Raw genomic sequence first — 16,554 nt, 5'->3', positions numbered from 1 at the left:
ATTCCCTGGCTATCACTATGGACTGATTTTGTAATCAGACCAGGCTATGCCATAATGAAAAGTAGACGTCCTGAATAAGAAGTTTATTGATTTCCCTTGTAACATTGTAGGACTCGTGCTCAGGCTGACCAGTTGTTTTGCTTCTTTTCAAATAATTAGGCTGGTGGTGGCTCTTCCATCTTCAAATATTACTTTCAAGGTGCCCTGGGAATCGGTATGCAACTGATGAAGGGGAAAAAGAGGGAAGGTCACTCATGGGATGCTTTTATGGGCTAAGCTTGGAAGAGGCACACATTACTTCTGCTCACATTTCTTTAGTAAGATCTTAGTCCCGTGGCCATACCTAATTGCAGATGAGCCTGGGAACTATGTCTAGTCCTGTGAGCAAGAAGAGGAAATGGGTTTGGGTAAGTACTGGGCAGGCTCTGTCAGTTAGTGTTGCCTCTGAAGTACCAGGAAGTACTTTTACCTCCACTTTTCCCATCCTGCATTCCTCCTGCCCTGGGGGAAATAGCAAGTTCTCAGACCACATGTACTTCTCCTCCTAGAGAGAAAACCCTCCTGTGACCCTTCCCTGGTGGCTCAGACAGTAAAGAATCTGCCTTCAATGTGGGAGACCCAGGTTCAATCCCTGGGTTGGGAAGATCCCCTGGAGGGGGGCGTGGCAACCCACTCCAGTATTCTTGCCTGGAGAATCCCCACGGACAGAGGAACCTGGCAGGCCACCATCCATGGGGTCACAAAGAGTCGGACACGACTGAGTGACTAAGCTCATGAGTGAACGTGACCCTCGCCTTGGGAACCTTGGGGATCTTACAACCCTGTAGATAGCCTGAGGTCTCCGTAACAGTAGAGCTTTACCACCCTCTTAGAAGGCTCTGGGTACTGACTGTGTGTCTCTCACTCCTCCTGATTTATTTCACAGCAGTGTATGGTTTAACAAGGGTTGCTTGTCAGGACCCTATCCTTCCCTTTGAAAGTGAGAGTGTTAGTTGCTCAGTGATGTCTGGCTCTTTGCAACCCCACGGACTGCAGTCCACAAGGCTCCTCTGTTCATGGAGCTCTCCAGGCAAGACTGTTGGAGTGGATTGCCATTCCTTTCCTGATCCAGGGATGGAACCCAGGTCTTCCACGTTGCAGGCAGATTCTTTACCATCTGAGCCACCAGGGATGCCTAGAAGTTAAGAATAAGGGTTTTGGAGTCTGAGTTCAAAGCCTGGCTTGGCTGCTAAGGGCCTTGAGTAAGCTGCGTAACTTTTGAGCTCCAGTTTCCTTACCTATAATGTGGAGATAATAGTGTTGACCTTATGATATGAGCGACATGACTTGTATGGGGTTTGGCAAACAGTTTGTAATAGCTATTTGCAGATAAATGCTGAGCTGAGCAGGCCATGCTGAAAGTTTGTTTTAGCCAGCTATGTGGGGGTTCAGAGTACATTAGTAGATTTATGAGAATTCTAATTCCACACATACGTCTGAGCTCCTACCAGGCACCAGGTACTGGAGAGAGAGACAAGTAAGACATGTCTTTTGGCTTCTGGAGCTCACTGTCTTCTGGGTGGTTTTTGGCATGATTTGAGCTTATCTCTCAGTGGCACCCGTCACAGTTGTCATCTGGACCTGGAGTGGGTGTTTTCTGTGAGTGTGATGTACTCTCCCCTGCACTCCAGATTCATGCAGCCAACTGCTTACCCGGTGTCTTCAACAGATTCAAACCTCGCCCGTCTGCAGCAGAGCTCTCGGCTCCTCCCTCCAGGCTGTTCTTCCCCTGTCCCCCCTGTCTTGGAAAAAGACACAGCCAACAGCCTCTCAGCTATTCACATCAAAAAACACTTCCTTTTTGTCTCCCAACACATACCTCATTTATCCTCAAGTCCACTCTATCTCGAATTCATGGATCAAAAGCACTCTTGTTGTTCTATCTTATCTGCTTTATCTTTGCCCAAGAACCATTGTCTATTTCCCGCATTAGGGCAATTACTTTTAAGTAAATTTTAATGAGTTCATTGTCTCCCTTCAGGAACTGGGTGATATTTAAAGGATGTAAATTGGATCACATGAGTCCCATTGGATCGGACCTGGTTCCCTCTGACCTCATCAGTCGTGGCTCCCCTCACGCGTTGGCTCCAGCTACTCTGAGCTTCTTGCTTGTTTCTACTTCTTGTTTTTCTCTCTGCCGGAATTATTCTTTTATTTTTCAAACGATGTGTAGCTGAACCTTTCTCTTCGCCTTTCTCAACCTAAATGTGATCCTTTCAGGGAGGCCTTCCCTAACTTATTTATGTCACAGATAATTTAGTTCTTATCCGACATCACCAACATAGGGCAGCTCATTTGCGACACCTGTTTTATTTTCCTTGTTAGCATTTATTATGGTCTGAACTAGTATAATCTATTTTTCTGTCTTCCTCATAGGGGAAGAACTCCCTGAGATCAGAGATATTTCCATGAACTCATACTTAGGTCTCAGCATTTGAAAGTGGTTGTGGCGGAGGTTCATACTGGTAATGGTGGTGGTTGGTAGAGGTGGTGTTTGGTAGAGGTGGTGGTGACGTTGGTCATGAAGATCATGGTGATGGGATGTGATAGGAAAACTGGTAAGACGAGTTCTTCAGATAGGGGAAGAGTGTTTCAAGGTCTCTGAAGTCAATGGCCAGTGTAAATTTTGCTCAGAATTTTTATATTTTTTTTCAGCAAAAAATTGCTAACTCTATTTGTCTTGACTCCCTCCATTTTCCCTAATGACGTCTGACAATCTGTATGGTTTGACAATCAATCTATTTCTCACTCTGAGCCAGGGGTCTGTACTAACCTACCTGCTTTTTCTCTCTCCACAGTCCCCTTTCCCAGGGCCTGTAGGAAAGATTCAGTTGCCGACCTCATGTTTCTGGTGGATGAGGCCGTTGGGACCACAGAGAATCTAAGGCTCCTGCAGAACTTCTTGAAGAACGTCACCTCCTCCATGGATGTGCAAGACAACTGCCTGCGGCTTGGACTTATGAGTTACAGTGACAGAGTCGAGACGCTTTCTCTTCTGAACTCGAGCACAGCCCAGTCTGAATTTGAGGAGCAAATCCAGAAGCTTTCTCTGCGGACTGGGAAATCCAGCGCTGGAGCTGCCATTGAGCAGATGAGGAGGGAAGGCTTCTCAGCAGCACATGGCAGCAGACGGGCGCAAGGAGTGCCCCAGATAGCAGTCCTGGTTACTGACAGGCCATCGGACGACAATGTGCGTGAGGCAGCCCTCGATCTCCGGCTGCAGGATGTAACTGTGCTTGCCGTGGGCATTGAAGGGGCCAACAAGACCCAGTTAGAAGAAATAGCGTCTTACCCTCCGGGGCAGACCATCTCCATGCTGAAGTCCTATGCACACTTGCATAATTACACTACGAACTTCTTAAAAAAGCTCCAGAATGAAATATGGTCCCAAATTTCGACTCATGCTGAACAAATGGAACTTGATAAAACTGGTATGTTTTTAAAAAATACTTTTCATATTATAAAATTAACAGGAGCACTTGTCAAGGGTGGGAGCAGGGGCAGGCTCAAGGATTTACTGTAATCGGGTAAAGGAGTTTTGGGAGTTATGAAAATATTCTAAAGCTAGATTTTGGTGATAGTTGCACTTTATACATTTTTAAACCTTATGACTTTCCTAAACGTTATTAAATGATTGCCATGGATGTTTTAAGCATGTAAGTCATACTGGGATAAAATATAAAAATGGTAATTATAAAATATTTTAATAGTGTTGATGAACATAAAGAAAAATAATAAAATCTCTTGTAGTCTTATCTTTCAGATAAAACCATTCTTAACGTTTCTCTTATCTTTTAGTCTCTTCTTTCTCTCTATACTCATGGACACACAAACACGTGCATACATATTTAAAAAAAATGATGTAACATGAGTATCAGTGCTGTTGAAAAGAACTTCATATAATGATGGAAATGTTCTTTTTCTTCATTGTTCAGTAAGGCAACCACTAGCCAACTCTGGCTATTGAGCACTTGGAATGTGGCTAGTGGAATTGAAGAACTGAGTTTTAAGTTTAATTTAGCTTTAATTTATTTTTATTTTAACAGCCACATGCTGGTGGCTGGCATATTGGACAATGCAGGAACACACTGTTGGGTACTTGTATCATTGACAATTACTTCTGAGTGTGACTAACAAAAGGAAAAAAAAAGCAATGATTTAGATACAATAAAACAATTTTCTGTTTCACAAATAAGTCCTAAGGTAGAGATAAAGAGCTGGATGGTACACCAGTGTCAGTGTCTAAGTTGTTTTCTTGTTTGTGGTCTCTATTCCCAGTATCATAATCCAAGATAACTGCTCCTGGCTTTACATTCACATCCAGCAACTAGAATGATGAAAGAGAAGGAAAAGGCAGGCTTCCCCCCTCCTTTTCTTCAATGACATTCCCGGGAATTACAGCTGCCATCTTTGCTTACATCCAATTGGCCAGAACTTAGTCACATGTCACTCTTCATTAATGTAATCTTTATTTGGGGCAGCCAAGTACCTCGGCAAATTACTGGGGCCTAAATTAGCTTAGAAGAGAGAACGGATGTTAGGGATAACCAGGATGATATGCCTTACTCCCTTTTCTATCAACCTTATACCATGAACTTTTGTCCACCTCTTTAAATGTTCATTGACAATATTCTTTTTAGGTTGGGAGTAATATTGCATCCTCTGGGTATAACAGAATTTGTCTGATATATCCTAAATTGTTGGATATAGAGATTGTTGCCAGTATTCGGCTATTATGAAAATCTTAGCAGGGATCATCATTGTACTTATATCTTTATCCACAACTGAATCTGCTATAACCTTACCAAGTTCTTTTCAAAGGTGCCAGGACATATAGACAAAACATACTTGATGTGACTTCGAGTTTATCTACTTCTGAGCTAGCTGCTGTCTTCACACATTTCCCTGCAATAAAATGCTTTCAAACAATTGGACTCAAATTTGGCAGCACCCACCTGGAAAAGAATCCTCCAATCGTATTAAAGGTTAATTTTAAATTCACATTTAGTCAACTGAAAGTGTGAGGATGCAATCCTGGGCCAGCCCTGACTTTCCTCTTGCATATATACATTACACGGCAGCAGCCAAGAACCAGTGTCCCATTACCTCCTGCGTGATACAGAGAGGAGTCCTTCAGAGTGGCAGCTGCTTTGTTGTAGTATAAAGTTTAAGGCATAGGGGGATGTGTCGTGTGGTTTCTCTCAGAGAGTTTGCAATTACGAGACCACTGTTGCCATTATAGAATTTCTAAATGGGAGGAAATGGGACCAAGGCTAGGACAAAGGCATCCTCATCTTCCATAAAGCCTCAGTAAGCAGCTTCATGTTCATTCAGTGGCTCTCAAATATTGGTACCTGTCTCAGGTTGGCTTCCTCAGATGTAGATGTCAGTTAAGGATTCATGTAAAATTGTTGTATCAAAAACATACCCAGGAAAACTGGAGATTGGCAGGGAAGTGAGGATATGGGACCAGGAAGGGCAGGATGATAAGCAAAGTGCCATGGAGGGCCAACTCCACTGAACCGTTCTAGAGACAGTGTGGGTTAAACCTTAGAGCTGTCCTAGTCAGGGGGCAATGTAACCAAAGAATTTATATTCCAGCTCACAGGAGGAAATGTTGATTTCCAGACTCTTCTGGCTCAAGTGAAAAGCAAAAAGGATTTCAACAACCTGAGCAGCCAACCACCCCTAGATACTGGTGCTAGCTGTTTAAATGAAAGTGCTGGGAGCTGGTAAAGGATTTGAGGGGATATAGGTGGAGCACCCACAGTGTCTACTATAAATTTATCAGGGCTTCCTGAGGAGATTGTTAATAATTCAGTGGCCCAATCCAATGACCAGTGTCTGAAGGTAGGGAAGGCATTTTAGAAAGCTCTCCAATGAACTCACACTAGCAATATATGAGAACCACTCCCTCAGTGAATTTGCCATGGTCTGCAGTGAGACAGCCAGCTTTACAGTTTCAAAATGGTCAAACACAGACAACCAATCTCTACTGACTTAGACACTGCTGTGTCCACCACCTCCGACACTCCTGTCTTCAATTTATTTAATATAACTTCATTAAAGCAAGGAAAATCTCACACTAACCAAACCAGGAGACTGATTGATAAGAAAAGATTGATGATTATCTTTGTAATGGAACTATAGTGCCAGGGACCTGGGTACTGGAGACAATATTCCTCTGAGAAATACAGTCTCTCCCTGTAGCCATATATACAAGAGGGAAGCTAGACTATAAGCAAAAGACTGCTGGAGGATGTGGAATCAGAGCAAAGGAGTTAGTTTTATGACTTAAACGTCTTGTGGTATTCAGTCAGGGGAGTGATTCTATTTTAAAGTCCAATATATAGGTCTATATCTCTAGATTACTGTGCAGGTGAGATCTTGCCCTGGGGGACACATTTTCCTTCAACCCTGTCCAACTGAACTTTTTAGATGGATATATTCTGTAATTACACTGTTCCATGTAATAGCCACATGGAACTGTCAAGCACCTGCAATGTGACTTTTGCAACTGAAGAGTTGACTTTTAAATTTTATTTAATTTTAAGCAGTTTAAGTTCATATTTTAATAGAAGCATGTGACTAGTGGCTAGTGTATTGGACTGGCACAGCTGCATGACGGGTTGGATGGGCATTGCCATGGTTACCTCTGGGACTTGAATTGTTCTCCCTCATTACTGACCACCATTTTTCTTTATTAGATATATAAATCAATTCATTCTGGTCTCTATCAAGTGTTTCTGTCCTGGGATCATACTTGTCTTTTGCAGATAATTGCTTACCTTTGCCCTAATACTTTATATGTTGATTTCATAGTTTAATTCTCAGAGTCAAACTTATTTTCAGTATTTCTGATTTCTTAAGAGCCAATTCCCCATAGCCTGAAGTAGTGTCAACAGCTATAAGTTACCAACAGCTATCAAGAAAGAAAATATTTCTGAAAAGACTAAATTGTCTTGTATTTTAGAGACCTTTTCACATACTCAACCAGGTAATTGTACAGATAACATAAAATTTAAAGGTATATTTTTTCTTCTACCCAGTTTAAAAAATGGCTTGGTAGAGTAGTAGACTATTAGGAAAGTTAAAGCACTTTTTGACAGAGAATCTGCTCAACAAAGGAAGAATATTGAGAGCGCTTTTATTTACAATTTCCTGTTGAAATCTTGTGATGTACCAGGCCTGAACTGGGCAGAAGCAGAAAACTAGGCAAAGTCTCTGCCCTCACGGAGCTGACATTCTGTGTCAGGAAACAGGCTGTGCTCAGGAACAAATGAATAGAGTAATTTCAGGAAGTAATGGGCATCATAAAGAAAGTAGACAGGGTAATAGGATGGATAACGATTGGTGTGCTTTAGCTGGAAGGGAGAGAAGGGTTTCTAAAGAACCTAGAACATTGGAGTTGACACATCTATGAGATGAGAAGGAACCAGCCTGTGAAGATTTGGGGGGAAGAATATTTCAGGAAAGAGGGCAGGCACAATACTACAGAAGGAAGCCCAGCGTTGTTGAAACACAGTGAGGAAGATAAAGAATTGCTAGCTCCCTTGTGGCTCGGCTGGTAAAGAATCCGCCTGCAATGCAGGAAACCAGGGTTTGATCCCTGGGTTGGGAAGATCCCCTGGAGAAGGGAAAGGTTACCCACTCCAGTATTCTGGCCTAGAGAATTCCATGAACTGTATAGTCCATGGGGTCGCAAAGAGTTGGACACGACTGAGCGACTTTCACTCACTCAGAAATAGGATGAGAAAGAAAAGGAGGAACGATTAGTGTTATTTTTCATTTTAAAATTCTAAATACAGTGATAAATCATTTAAGTAGAAGAGTAATGTGGTCTGGTTCTAGTTTTAAACATTTATTCTAGTTGCTCCAGGTAGACGAGGTTATTGGGGAAGTAAGAACAGAAGGTCATCTGAACGTATTTCTCAAAGGAGTGACGAGGCGTCGACTACAAATGCAGGCAGGGTCCTTACCCGAAAGCCAACCTCGCGTAGAAGCCTGGCGGGTTGGGAGTCCGGTCCTCAGTCTTTAATTCACTGACCTCGGTGACCGGGCCTCAGGTTCAATTTCCTCACAAGGTTGTGGCAAGTTTCACAGGAGAAAACGGGTCTGAGTGTGCTCAGTGAAGTGTCCAGGCCTCAGCTGAAGTGTCCTCATTCTTCAGAAGCTGTTACCGAATCCAAACTCACTCTGCTCTTGATACTTATTAGGCCGGTAAATCTGAGATATGAGGTGTTAAGGTAAGGAATAACAGCTTTATTTGGAAAGCCAGCAGACTGAGAAGATGGCAGACTCAGGTCTCAAAATAATCATCTTATGGGGCCTGGGTGCCATGTTCTTTTATAGAGCGCAAAAGGGGAGGAGGTGAGGAAGTAAAAAGATCCTAAGTTTTGCAAGCATCTCCTGGAAAGGCCAGCCTCAAGGAGGGGGGCTGTTACCTTCTTCTTTTTGCAGCCATTCACAGGCGGACAGTCAGAATGTTTCCCTGAACAAAGGCACTTTAGTGTACCATTCGGGCAGGGTGGCAGAGTTCCCTAAGCAGGCCGTTGTGTATAGACAGTGTCCTTTTAGTGAACGAAAGCAACTAAAGTAAAAGAAATAGATCCAACATGTAGTCAGAGTTTGTTCTTCCCTGTACCAGCTTCACAGCCTCAGGCTCCTCTCCAAATCCTCCTGCAAAGTTCTCTCCAGGTTCTCTACAATTAACAGAGAATGTACTTTCTGTTTTCAATTTTTCTGCAGGCTGTGTGGACACAAAAGAGGCTGATCTCTATTTCCTCATCGATGGCTCAAGCAGCATTCGGAAAAAACACTTTGAGCAAATCAAGGAATTCATGTTGGCAGTGATAAGGATGTTTAGCATTGGTCCAGACAAAGTTCGAGTCGGAGCTGTGCAGTATTCCCATGAGAAGAAAGTGGAATTTGATATCGATGACTACCTTAATGATGTGAAATTAAGAAAGGCTGTTTCTAACATCAAGCAACTTGGGGGAGGAACTCTTACTGGGGCAGCCCTGGATTTCATGCTGCCACTGATGATGAAGGGGAGGAAGCAGAGGGCGCAGGAGGTACCCTGTCACCTCATCGTGCTGACCGACGGGCTATCTGGAGATGCTGTCCTGGAACCTGCTGAGAGACTGAGGGCTGAAAATATCACCGTCCATGCGATTGGTATTGGGGAGGCTAACAGAACACAGCTGCAGCAAATTGCTAGGGAAGAGGAAAGGGTTAACTTTGGGCAGAACTTTGATTCTTTAAAAAGCATCAAGAATGAAGTTGTTCGCAGTATCTGCACTGAGAAAGGTAAGCAAAACAAACAGGCTTTATTATCTGTCCTTTCTGAGCTCTTTCAGGGGCACTAACAGGCCAAGTAGAGGACCTGATGTGACCATTTGTCTGGCTCACATTTTGCTGAAGGGGTTCAGCCAATTGCCAATGTGGGAGGATCCTCCTGTAGATAGCTGCCCTGAGCCCATCTTGAAAGCTGTAAGTGAGAAGGCTGCCAAGGATGCTGTTGCCTGAACCAAGCCCACTGCCATGGAGGTGAAAGTGTTAAAGTGAAAGTGTTAGTCACTCAGGTGTCTGACTCTTTTCGACCCCACGGACTGTAGCCCGTCAGGCTCCTCTATCCTTGGAATTCTCCAAGCAAGAATCTGGAGTGGGTTGACATTCCCTTCTTCAGGGGATCTTCCTGACGCAGGGATTGAACCCAAGTGTTCTGCAGGGCATGCAGATTCTTTCACCCTCTGACTGAACAGAGAAGCCCTGTGTTTGTGTGTGTGTGCGAGACGAACAGTGGAGGCAGATGAGAGCAGTGGAAAGAAAACGGGCTCTGGTTTTCAGTGGGTTAGGATTCAACTCATTTCATCACTTGAGACTTGTACTTGCTCATCTATAAAATTAGGATTGTACCTACATCAGAGTATCCTCACAGTAAATGCCAACTGTTATTTCTTTATTATGAAAGCATACCTAGTACATATGTAACCCCTGTTTATTTTTATTTATAATGCAAACACATACTTGCGTTTTTGTTCTGACTGAAAATTAAGTAACAGAAGTTAGGAAGAACAATGTGAAAATTCCTGCTGTGGACCTTGAATGGGTTACTTACTGTCTGCCTGACTTGGTCCTGTATGTGCAGGCTTATTATGAAGTTTAAAGGAAACAATGCACGTGGAGCACTTAGAGGAGGGCTTAGCCCATGGTAAGTGCTACATGAAATGTGATTATTGTAAAAGTTGGTCAAGGTGTTTGTTGGCATGGAAAAGAAAAGAATTCTCACTTTACTTGAACTTACAAAAGTGAAACTGTGTTGGAATTTTCTCTGAGTCTCTAAAATCAAAAGAAAAATAAGCCATCAAATAAGTAACATTGACAGTAAAATCCTAAATCATAACTTTATTATCTTCTTCATTCCGTTATGGACAGGAGTAAAGTTGGGTCTTCAGGATGTCTTAGAAACAGTATGAATACAAGTTCCTTTATGTTTCCTGGAGTTGATGCCAAGGAAAGTAAAAAGATTTCAGGAAAAATAAAACAGACTGTATTTGAGGTCTTTACAAAGGCAGGGGCCGGTCTGAGGAGGGACTGGATATTTCTTATTTGTCAAGTAGTTGAGTCCATGTGCCCAAACCCTGGCATACCTGAAGGAGACAAACTGTGGACAAGGAAATGAGCCACAAGACAGTGAACAGAGAAGCAGAAAAACCAAGACGCCGAAGCTGGAGGCCCAGGAAAAAAACTGGATGGAGTGAGGCACGGGGTATCCATTCACGGGCAGGTTAAGAGGCTCTAGCCAAAAGGCCCCATTCCACACAACACAGATACGGTTTCTATCCTGTGTAGCTGTCCAGGGTGAGTGGTCCAGGTCTAGCAAAGAGGCAGGTCCATTTGAACACACAGTACCTATCTGTAGGTCAAAAATGGCGCTCCACATCCCGGCGTCTTCCGTCTGTGGAAAGGGAGATGGGACCGGAGCATCTCATCAGCCTCAATTGTTTTATTGTTCAGACCCAGAAGGGGTTAAATCACTCCTCCTCATAGCTACTAACAAACCCATAGTCACAGGGCCACACCTAGCTTCAAGGAAGCCTGGGAAATGTAGTCTTTACTTGGGTGGCCATCTACCTGGTTGAAATTCTTTTACTGACGTAGAGGAATGGGGGACGGGGAGGTTCGGCTGAGCTGAGTCGCTCAGTCGTGTCCGACTCTGTGCGACCCCAGGGACTGCAGCCCGCCACGCCTCCCTGTCCGTCACCAGCTCCTGGAGTCCACCCAAACTCATGTCTGTTGAGTCGGTGATGCCCATCCAACCATCTCATCCTCTGTCATCCCCTTCTCCTCCTGCCTTCAGTCTTTCCCAGCATCAGAGTGTTTCCCAGTGAGTCAGTTCTTCACACCAGGTGGCCAAAGTATCCGAGCTTCAGATTCAGCATCAGTCCCTCCAATGAATATTCAGGACTGATTTCCTTTAGGATGGACGGGTTGGATCTTCTTGCAGTCCAAAGGACTCTCAAGAGTCTTTTCCAACACCACAGTTCAAAAACGTCAATTCTTCCGCCAATAAAGATCCGTCTAGTCAAAGCTATGGTTTTTCGATGAGGAGGTAGATCCTGTGAATAGTGACTGCATGTAGAAATCTCTCCCTTTGACATGTTATTTGTGGAAGAGAGCATTCCACACTTTCCAGCACTGGGGATTTGTCAAGACCCTCAAACATCTTTGGCAACTTCCCTATTCACAATTTTCAACATGGCCCCAGGGCAGCATCGATCTCAAGTGTTTTAATCCCCCTACTGGCCTTATGTTGTTGTTTTTGTTGTTGTTTAGTCACTATGTCATGTCCAAATCTTTTGCAACCCCGTAGACTGTAGCCTGCCAGACTCCTTTTATCCATGGGATTTTCCAGGCAAGAATACTGGAGTAGGTTGCCATTTCTTTCTCCACAGGATCTTCCTGACTCAGGGATTGAAACTACATCTCCTTCATTGGCAGGTGGGTTCATTAGCTCTGAGTCACCAAGGAAGTTCCGGTGGACCTCATATAAATTATTAAAAAATAGTAAACATTTGGGAATTTGCTGTATGTCTCAGGGAACTCAAACAGGGGCTCTGTATCAACCTAGAGGAGTGGGATGGGGAGGGAGATGGGAAGGAGTTTCAAGAGGGTGGGGATATATATATACCTATGGCTGATTCATGTTGAGGTTTGACAGAAAACAACAACATTCTGTACAGCAGTTATCCTTCAATTGAAAGTAAATAAATTTTTAAGAAAAGAATAAAAAAATAGTTGGCATTTTTTAGTTCTTCTATGATTGATGGTAACTGGTCATGTACAAATAGTGTGGGATAGATTCTGTGAGGACTGAGGAAGGGACTGGTAAGAGAATGGCAGCAATAACGAGAGAAGGGTTAAGACTAAGGAGACACATGCTAAAGACAATATATTTACGATTTATGCTACATGTATTATATATATATGTACTATGGTGCATATGTGTGTATACATATGTAAATATATAGATACACACACATGGCTTCCCAGGTGGCTCAATGGTAAAGAATCTGTATTCAGTGCAAGAGATGCCAGAGATGTGGATTGGATCCTGGGGTCAGGAAGATCCCCTGGAAGAGGGCATGGCAAGCCATTCCAGGATTCTTGCCTGGAGAATCCCGTGGACTGAGAAGCCTGTCAGGCTACCGTCCATAAAGGTCTCAAAGAGTCAGACAGGACTGAAGCAACTGAGCATGCACACATGCATACACACACACACGAATTAATAGCACTTTTTTATGGCTTATAGAAATTGATCTTCTATGTGTGTATACATGTACAGACACATATGAGGTAGAAGTGAAAGTGTTAGTCACTCAGTCGTGTCTGACTCTTTGTGACCCCATGGACTGTAGCCCACCAGGCTCCTCTGTCCATGGAATTTTCCAGGCAAGAATACTTGAGTAGATAGCTGTTCCCTTCTCCAGGGGATCTTCCAGACTCAGAAATCAAATCTGGGTCTCCTGCACTACAGGCAGATTGTTTATCATCTGAGCCACTATATATATGCATATATATGCCCACTTCCAGTCCATAGGGTATCAACAAATTTTATCTATAAATAAAGTAATAGTCCCTATTGAATGGGTATGTGCTTACTAATGTACTTATTATCTCTAGTAAAAGCTTTTCACCCCAATTTCTAATATTGATATTTTTAATTGCTTTAAATTATCCCAGAAAAAATGCTATATAAAGGTTACTTAGAATTTTGTACTTCAAGAATACATATAAAACCCTGGAATATTAGTCATATTAGTGCCAAAAATTGATTACTTTTCTCTGACTTTCTTTGTTGATCACCACTGCATCCTTAACACATGGCCTGATGCTCGCCATTTCAGACACTTCAAGAATTATGAATTATAAATAAGTGCGTAATGCATGCATGCATAAGTGAGGGAATGAATATATACTTTAGAAGTTGCATTTCTTCTTTGAAAATTTTTAGATAATCTTCAATGAATTTTTGATTTAGGGTTCTAGTCAGCAGACTACTACAAAAGAAGCAGATAAAATTTTCAAATGCAGTGGCAGTTGCTTGAGTTGATTTTTGACATTTACTGATTAAAGTATTTATTTCTGCTTTACTGTCTCTTACATATTCTGATAACCATGCCAACCTGGTATGTTTCTGGCCTTTTTGTTTACATGCAGGATGTGAAAACATGAAGGCTGACATCATGTTTTTGGTGGACAGTTCTGGCAGTATAGGACATGAAAATTTTGAGAAAATGAAAACTTTCATGAAAAACCTGTTAGATAAGATTCAGATTGGTGAAGACAAAACCCGAGTTGGTGTGGTTCAATTCAGTCATTATAGCAAGGAAGAGTTCCAGCTTGACAAATACTTTACACAAAAAGAGATTTCTGATGCAATAGACAGCATGCCCCTCATCAGTGACAGAACTTTGACTGGAAGTGCGATAACCTTTGTGGGTCCATACTTCAGCGAATCCAAGGGGGGCCGCTCGATGGTAAAAAAGTTTCTCATCCTTCTCACTGACGGAGAAGCCCAGGATGATGTGAGAGACCCCGCAAAAGCCCTTCGGGACAATGGTGTGGTCATCTTCTCCGTGGGGATATACGGGGCCAACAGGACTCAGCTGGAGGAGATCAGTGGGGATGGGAGCCTGATCTTCCACGTTGAAAACTTCGATGATCTAAAGACAATAGAGAGTAAACTCGTCTTCCGCGTGTGTGCTCTCCATGGTAAGTGACCCTCTTATCCTTCAGGACACAAGCTGTTGCCTTTATAGTGGGGTGAGCAGAGACTTGGACTCCAGACTTGGCCTCTAACTGGACTTCGGAGTTAAGTGTTGGTCTTATCTATGCTGCGTTAAAAGACATGACTTCAGGGCTGTATACTTATGTGAAATACCCAGGGATATTCCAGAATAACAGTTTTGTCTGCTAATTTGGCAACATATAGTCTGATTTTGATGACTTCAAATAGATATACTAAGAGAATACTGGAGTGGGTTACCATGTCCTTCTCTAGGGGAATCTTCCCAACCCAGGAATTGAACCTGTGGCTCCTGCCACTTCTCCTGCATTGCTGAGCCACCGGGAAGCCACATATACCAAGGAGGTCTCAGAATTTTACATTAAATTTCCAGCTTTTTAATACCTGCATACTTAGATTTTCCAGTCAATTTTTAATCCCAAATGATTCTCCCACATCGTTTCTTGGCTGCCTATAACCACTGTTAAGTATGTACACGTGGGAATGTGTAATTGGAAATATACAGCCATCTTCCTCTCAGTTAAAGTAAGTTCAGTATCCAAAGCACAACTCTGCACCTTCTTTGTATTTTAAAGATACAGTGTATAGTTTTAGTCCTTACATTAGTCTTACTCTCTCAACTAAGTAGTTTCCACTTGCCTGTTCATCTACCTATCCTTTTGGAAAATTTTAATTTGTTACTTTTCTTGGAGTCATCACTTTTGTCTGACAAACTATAGTGCTTTTTCAAATTGGATTAAGCAATCTTAGGTTTGAGCCCATCAATTTTAATGACTTGTGTCAGAACTTGCTATAAATTCACATGGAAGGCTAACATCCCCAGTACTTTTAAATCTATCATGTGCTGTTGTTATCAGTGTTTTGGCTACAACTAAGAGAACAAACCAAAACATTAGTCAGTTTGTTGTGTGTTGTTCCTATGGCAATAGAAACCTCCTTTGGACTTTGTCATTCAGGATTTTGTGTGTGAAAATTTCAGGTTAACAAGTAAGACAAGTCTCAGTGTAAACTGAGCTTTAGGCAATGGCCCCAAGATTTCTCTTGGAAAGGCTTAACTGGAATTTTTCTTCTTCCTCCATGAACGGCAGTAATTCCCAAACTCTTGGGATTGTGGAGACATTCTGAGAAGGGCTCACAGTAAGGCCACAGCCCCACCTTTGAAATCCAAAGGGTTCTTCCTGGCCTTTCTTCATTGAGAAATGTCATGTTTGTGGAGGCCCTGTCTATAGCATAAGGTAGAATTTTAGCTGACTTGTACACTCAGTTTATAAATTTATTTATCAAGTAAATTTATAAATGTGTATCAAGTCAACTCATAAATATGTATTGAGTTATGACCCATTGCCAAATCATGGCAAATCATTCTTCCTACATGGCTTGGGCTCATCTGCAATGGATGATCCTTGAAAACTTGGAGACCTCACTGGCAGAAATAAGGATTGGAGGTAAGGTTGGCAGGTAGAGGGTGAACCATCGGGAAGCATGTGCTTAAGCTACTCAGGGGAGGAAAAGGGTGGAAAGAAGCCCATACTTTGGAGACCCACCCAGAGTGGGTGCTTAGCTTCTAAGGAGGAGGAGGGCTTGGGGCTAGGGTGTGGTGACAAGTGCCTTAGCTCTTCCCCTGTGTGGGCTTTTCTGGGCTCCAGCTTGGGAAGGTCAGAGCCAGGACCACAAAGAAATGTGAAGAGGCATGGTTTACAGAGGAAATTTTATCTACTGGAAGCTGAGGTGACAGCTGGAGCCTGAAGGGGCAAGACAGAAACTCCAAGGTTGTACACTGAGCCCCTGAGCCCTGCAAAAATGCAGGCCAGTCTGGCAAGAATCGGTCATGGCTCACCACTGTACTACACTGACTCACCTCCTGACATTCCCTTCCAGGTAGAAGCCTGCTTAGCAAATGTTGTTGCAAACAACCTGAAGAGGTTTAGCAGAACAGAGTAGGGAGGTGTGAGAAGCGCTGATCTGATCATAGAGTTAGGAGCGCTCCTATCTGATCATCATAGATAGGAGCACCAGTGTCCTTAGAATCGTGATGTGGGCAAGTTGAACATCTCTGAGCCTGAAGCTTCTTTTCTCTTTAAAATGGCATCAGCTATCCCTAAGAGTGGTGACGTGTCCGGCTCGTTAGAGGTACAAGGCACACCTAACTGGTTTCCCTTCTAGGCGTCTGCAGAATGCACTGCAAAAGTCTGTCACGCCTGCTC

The 16,554-nt window shown here is 43.0% G+C and overlaps 1 protein-coding gene across 1 annotated transcript in view; it reads left to right on the top strand.

Moving 5' to 3' along the window:
- Nucleotides 1–16,554, top strand: part of COL6A5 (collagen type VI alpha 5 chain) — a 161,995-nt gene that overhangs the window by 33,313 nt on the left and 112,128 nt on the right. The window contains exons 4-6 of the mRNA XM_055416595.2: nucleotides 2,838–3,470; nucleotides 8,788–9,348; nucleotides 13,762–14,316. Of these exons, the coding sequence (XP_055272570.2) occupies nucleotides 2,838–3,470; nucleotides 8,788–9,348; nucleotides 13,762–14,316 (1,749 nt within the window). The remainder of the gene's footprint in view (nucleotides 1–2,837; nucleotides 3,471–8,787; nucleotides 9,349–13,761; nucleotides 14,317–16,554) is intronic.

This window comes from Moschus berezovskii, chromosome 1 (genome assembly GCF_049115385.1).
Source record: "Moschus berezovskii isolate FMDL1 chromosome 1, NW_MosBer_1.0, whole genome shotgun sequence".
Taxonomy (NCBI): Eukaryota; Metazoa; Chordata; class Mammalia; order Artiodactyla; family Moschidae; genus Moschus; species Moschus berezovskii.
The sequence above is the reverse complement of the archived record's forward strand: the minus strand, read 5'-3'. Positions and strand labels throughout refer to the sequence as shown.